General features: G+C 36.3%; 1 protein-coding gene across 1 annotated transcript in view; it reads left to right on the top strand.

Annotated features, from left to right (window-relative positions):
- LOC102815131 (leucine zipper protein 4-like) overlaps positions 1–6469 on the top strand; it is a gene marked incomplete at its 5' end in the record, with an annotated part of 45104 nt that overhangs the window by 7452 nt on the left and 31183 nt on the right. Inside the window, one exon of the mRNA XM_006872130.1 lies at positions 4117–4196. Coding sequence (XP_006872192.1) covers positions 4117–4196 — 80 coding nt within the window. The remainder of the gene's footprint in view (positions 1–4116; positions 4197–6469) is intronic.

Raw genomic sequence — 6469 nt, 5'->3', positions numbered from 1 at the left:
GGGAGATCTCCTGTCTACTCAGAGAGATCTCGTGTCTACTCGGGGAGATCTCCTGTCTACTCGGAGAGATCTCCTGTCTACTCATCAAGCTCTCATAGCTATTTAAAGCGATCTCATGGTCATTTGGAAAACTATCGAAGATACTCACCAATAAAAAGATTCAAAGCATCATCCAGTACTGAGTCTGAAACAGACAGGTAAAATACAATTAATAATTAATCATTAGTACCTATGTTGAGCAATGTAGAAATGTGAACACATCCTTTCTATATCTATGTTTTAATTGGTTTGTTGTAATAGAAATTGTATAAGACGCTATTGATTGAATGAAGACAATATGTAAATGACATTAATGTTATTTTTACAACTTGCCAATGCCCTCTATCATCCAGTCTCCCAAGGTACCCCATTAAGTTGTTCTATCTAGGCCTGACTTCCCTGACAAAGCTCAGGTTTTTCTACTGAGTCTTCTCCATAATCTGAATATTTTCACTCAGCATCTCATTCCCTTTGGAACTTTCAGCATAATAGGCTATTTAATCTAACAAACAACCGAATAAAAAAAGCAAACTAGTTGCTTTAGAGTGCATTCCAACTCATGATGACCCCATGTGTTTCAGAGTACAACTGCGCTCCATAAAGACTTTCAGTGACTGGCCTTTCAGAAGTAGAAAACAGCCCAACCATGTCTTTAAGTGGAGTCTATGTGGTGCCGTAGGATAAGCCCTTGACCATAAAGTCATTTTGAACACCACAAGGTTGGTGGTTCAAACTCACCAGCCTTTCCTTGGAAACCCTATACAGGATAGCTATGAGTCAGAAGCGACTCAACGGCACTTAACAACAACAACAACAACAATGGGTTGTTCAAACATTTTCAACAAATTTGGCTGACTCAGAAGAAATGCTTAGTGAACTCCACCCACAAAGCCAGCTGTTGGTAACCCCTCTGGAGCATAATTCTACTCTAACCTGTACACATGGCTGTTGTTAGGTGTCACTGAGTCGGTTCCAACCAGGGCTCCATGTAAACATGGAGTCATCTTGAATTGGAATCGATTTGATGGCAACTGGTTTTTAGTTATATTAATGTTGTTAAGTGACGTCAAGTCAATTCCGACCCATAGCGAACCTGTATAGTGTTTCCGAGGAGCAACTGGTGAGCTTGAACCACTAACCTTACAGTTCAAACAGCTTTGAGATCTGGCACATTAACCCACAGCACCACACCAGGACTCCAATGTTGTTATTAGGTGCTGTCAAGTCATGCAGTAATTAACACCTAATCTGAGAATCCATTTTGCAAGAGTACTAGAAAGGCTTTGCACTGTTCTTAATTTTAATTGCATCTAATGTCTGGCCTTAAATCAGATGTTCAATTATTCATAATGAAAGAATATGACTTATAGACATAAATCTTCAATAACAATTCCTTTCAAAGTCAAGCATTGCTTTTAAAATTGTCTCTCTTATGATTAGTAATAGGTCCTTTGTAACCAGAAAAAGGAATGACTATTTATGGACACAGGTGGCGCAAAATCAAATGAACAGGAGCTTAAGGGTAAGTGTCAGCCCTTCCAACTTTATAGCTCAGAATCGATTTGACTTTATACATAGTTTTCATTAGAATATGTTTTCCCTTTGCAGCCTTTGTTTCTTCTAGTTCTGGCATCTACTTAAATTGATGACTACTTTAATACATTTTAAAGCCTATTTGTAAGAAGCCACATGTCTTGCCATACATGTCTACGGGAGCTAATTGTTTCATTCTGTTGAGTCACTAGGAGTCACTAGGAGTCAGAATCAACTTGAGTGCTCCTAACAACAGTGCAACTGCTTACAAAAGATTTCCTCTTCCCCTCCATTAGTACCCATCCTAATTAATTCCGAGTAACTAATTGGTACCCTGTTTTCTCAACTATAAAATGGGAATAATATTTACCTCGTATGTTCCTGTGATGATTAAATGAAACACAATGTCAACATTTTAGATAAGAGTCTAGATGATAATAAGTATTCTATAAATTGAAGCTCTTACTGTTTGATCATTCTTGTGATGATGGTTGTATTGAACTATTCATTGTGATCATCAAATGCTCATTATGGCTATGTTGACAAAATTAACTTTCTACAATGCAAGCTTTTTTTCAAGTTCATACATTCTAATTCATTTTACATAGTTCAGGTGGATTCATGTGTGCCGTGTGCACCATCCAGTCAATTGCAATTCATGACAACTCTAAACAACAGAGTGTAACATTGCCATAGTTTCCTAGGAATCCTGGTGTGGCACTGTAGGATAAGAACTGGAATGCTAACTGCTAACTGCAAGGTTAGCAGTGCAAACTCACCAGCTGCTTCTCAGAAACAGGGTCGCCATGATTATGAACCAACTTGAAGGCACTGAACAACAACAATAATTTTTACAAGAGCAGTTTGCCAGGTCTAACCAATCTTTTTGATTAGCAACTGAACACTTAACCATTATACCACCAGAGCTCCATAGATACATAGAGAAAGAAAGAGAGAGATGTTAGTTGCCATCAAGTCACTTTTGACTCATGGTGACCCGATATGTACAGAGTAGAACTGCTCCGTAAGAGTTTCCAAGGCTGTGACCTTTCAGAAGCCCTGTCTCCCAAGGTGCCTCTGGGTGGGTTCTAACATCTAGTAGTCAAGGGCTTAACCCTTTGCAACACTCTGGGACTCCTAGATAGATAGTCAAACAGATAGGTGCACAGATCTTTAGTGCAAAACAAATCACTATCGGGGAATGGGGCAAATATGAATACTCACTAAATAAGAACACGATTGCTCAGTGATTTCTAGATAAAGTAAAACCCTCATAGGCATTTTATCTGACATTGTGTCTTGAATCTGGTTTCACTTCCTACCATTCTACTAAATATTTCTGTCAGAAGTTTTTTGTATTATTACTTCTGGTCACATGCAGTGGATATTTTTCCTTGTCCTCTTCTTGCTCTATTTCTTTGTAGTATTTCATTTATTCGATGAACACTTATTGCACTCTTATTAAATGTCAGAAATGTGCTATGTACTTTGAGAAATAGTCATTACTTCTAGTAATAAATACATAAATAATTAAAACACCATAAATACTCACAAAGACATATGCCCAAGGTGCTATAGCAGTGTAGGTAAGGGGATCCCAAATCATCTGGGAAGGCTTCATAGAAGACATGGTGTTTAAGTTGAGACGTGAAGGCTTCCAGAAATCAGCAAAGCAGAAAAGGAGGAAACAGTGTGTAAAGGCACGGAAGTGAAAGAAAAGTGTGGCATGTTTAGTCATGTGCAGATAGCTTTTCAGGATAGTTTCATGTGTTATTGTGCTTTTAACTGTTTGCTGGCTATATGGAGTACTTTGCTGCTATTAGAATATTTGTAGGACACAATACCAAATCCACCTCACCTGCAAACTATAACTATGGTGAGGACTTGATGTAAAAACAACTGAGCCACTGAACGAACGGGAGCTAGCTATATTTGGATGCACTGGACTAATTAACATTTGAATGGATTATTTGAATTATATTCTTTCATTTACTACATTTAGGTGAAACTTCTGTTAACATATATAAAGTAAATATAGAGGAAGGGATTTCAATTAATTCTTGAAATAAATACTAACATTCATCTGAAATATCTGATTAAGATAGAAGTAAGGTTTTTTAAAATTAAGTTATTGGGGTAATACAGTTCTTTGACTTACTTAGTTATATTGAAAACAGCCAATACTAGGTCTGTTATATAAAGATTACAGAGACACTATGTGGCTATGTGGGCTTTACCTACAATTGTGATCTTTCCCCTTGATTGGGATTGTTGTCTTGTTGATCACTACTAGCTGTTAGGCATTGGAGATGCTGTTTCCTTATCAGTACTGTGAAGGCGCTGAATTTCTGAAAGTCCACTGGCTTTGACATTCTTGCATCTATGAATAGGAAAACAAAATTCTGAAATTAAATGTCAGGCCAAGGATCAAGCAAACAGAATATTGTCAATGAAAATGTGTAGTCAATTTTAAATATAGAAAATAAACACTTTGTGCTAAGAAAGGAAGGATTTTACATTATTTTTTCAACTTTTCCCATTTAGATAAAGCAAGAAATTATAAAAACTGCAATGAAAATTATGGAAAAGAAGAAATGTGGTGAAAATGCTGGAAAAGATGAAAGGTAATTGCAAGAGACACATCTATATAGCTAAATTTAATTAATCTTGAGGGAGAGAAATGAAACAAAAAAAGAATAAATATAACTGCCACCAGGAGGCCTCTAGAGTCTAAGTGAATACTCTATGATAATTTCTGTAACAAATTTACAAAATTAATGCAGAACCAGAGAATACGTAAGTAAAACTGCCTGACTTGATTTTATTTTTACTTTTGAGATTTTCATGCATTATTTTCCCATCGTGAGTATAAATGTCTTGATGTTACTTGTTCTAGATAAATCATGCAAGAATTGTCACCCTGAAGAATTCAGTGCCATGAGGACTTTTTCAGTGTTAACATTAAAACCGTCAGCTCTTTAATAGCAACATATATTACATTTGTTGTTGTTATTGTTAAGTGCCATCGAGTCAGTTCCAACCCACAGCAACCCTGTATAGGGTTTCTAAAGAGCGGCTAGTGAGCTTGAAGCACTGACTTTGCAGTTCAAAACAACTTGGCAGTCCAGCACATAAATCCACAGAGCCACACCATGACTCCATTACCTTTATGTTAAATTAATTTCAGCTATACAAATGAGTTTAGCGCCAGCTAATCCTGGGAAACTGCTCAAGGCAAAGAATACATGAGCACTTGTATATCTTGTAGCATACTGCCCTAGAAAGGAGAAATGCCTTTGAAACGTATCCATATGAGGCAGAAAGAGCTGTGAACATAGAACCAGATTTATGATAGTAACTAACATTTTCTGACTGAAGATTACATACTAGCTATGCTAAGTAAACACGTTCACATTTGTAATTTAACTTAAATTTAGCAATCTTGTGAGCTAGGTGTTAAGCTGTCCACCTTAGAGATGCATAAATTAAGGCTCAATAGAGTATGTTAACTTCCACCAAAGGCATACAAATGAATAAGGGGTAGATGCTGGAAATCACATGATAGAATTTTGCAAGAACAATGACTTCTTTATTGCAAGCACCCTTTTTCAACTACATATGTGGATCCTATAGATGGAATACACAGAAGTCAAATTTACTTTATTTCTGGGAAGAGACTATGGAGAAACTCAATAGCATCAACCAAAACAAGGCCAGAGACAGACAGTGGGACAGACCACCAATCACTCATAGGCAAGTTTAGGATGAAGCTGAAGAAAATTAAAACAAGTCCACAAGAGACAAAATATGACCTTAGGTATAACCCACATATATTTAGAGAGCATCTTAAGAACTGATTTGATGCATTAAACACTAATGATCAAAGACCAGAAGACTTATGGGATGACATTAAAAAAATAATTTATGAAGAAAGCAAAAGTTCATTAAAAAGACAGGAAAGAAAAAAATGACCAAAATGGATGTCAGAAGAAATCCTGAAACTTGCTCTGCAACGTAAAGAAGCTAAAGCACCTAAAAGAAATAAGAGCTGGACAGAAAATTCCAAAGAGCAGCTAGAGAAGAAAAGTCAAGTCTTAAAATGAAATGTGCAAAAAACTTGAGTTAGAAACCCAAAAATGAAGAACACGTCCAGCAATTCTCAGCAATGCTGAAAGAATTGAAGAAAAAATTCAAGCCTTGACTTGCAACATTGAAGGATTCTATGGGCAAAATATTGAATGATGCAGGAAGCATCAAAGGAAGTTGGAATACACAGTTACTGTACCAAAAAGAATTGTTTGATGTTCATCATTTCAAGAGGTAGCATATGATCAAGAACCGATGGTACCAAAACTATACTGAAGATATTGGAAAAAAAACAAGTCTCCAGCAATTGACAGAATGCCAATTGAAATATTTCAACAAACTGATGTAGCACTGGAAATCACTCGCTCGTCTATGCCAAGAAATTTAGAAGACAGCTACCTAGCCAACTGATGGAATGAAATCCATATTTTACCCATTTCAATGAAAGATGAACCAACAGAATGCGGAGTTAATTAAATCGTATCAATACCACATGCAAGAAAAATTTTGCTAAAGAAAATTAATAAACGGTTACAGCAGTACATTGACAGGAAGCTGCCAGAAATTCAAGCCAGATTCAGAAGGCATGAAGCAAGCTATATCATTACTGATGTCAGATGGATCATAGCTGAAAGCAGAGAATACCAGAAAGATGTTTACTTATGCTTTATTTACTTATGTGTTAGACTGTGTGGATCATAACAAACTGTGAATAACATTGCTATGAACAGTATTCCAGAACATTTTATTGTGCACATAAGGAACTTGTACATAGACCAAGAAGCAGTTACTAAAAAAAAAAAAAAAAAAA

The sequence above is a fragment of the Chrysochloris asiatica genome, unplaced genomic scaffold (assembly GCF_000296735.1).
Source record: "Chrysochloris asiatica unplaced genomic scaffold, ChrAsi1.0 scaffold00183, whole genome shotgun sequence".
Classification (NCBI taxonomy): domain Eukaryota; kingdom Metazoa; phylum Chordata; class Mammalia; order Afrosoricida; family Chrysochloridae; genus Chrysochloris; species Chrysochloris asiatica.
This window is presented reverse-complemented; position numbering and strand designations above follow the sequence as displayed.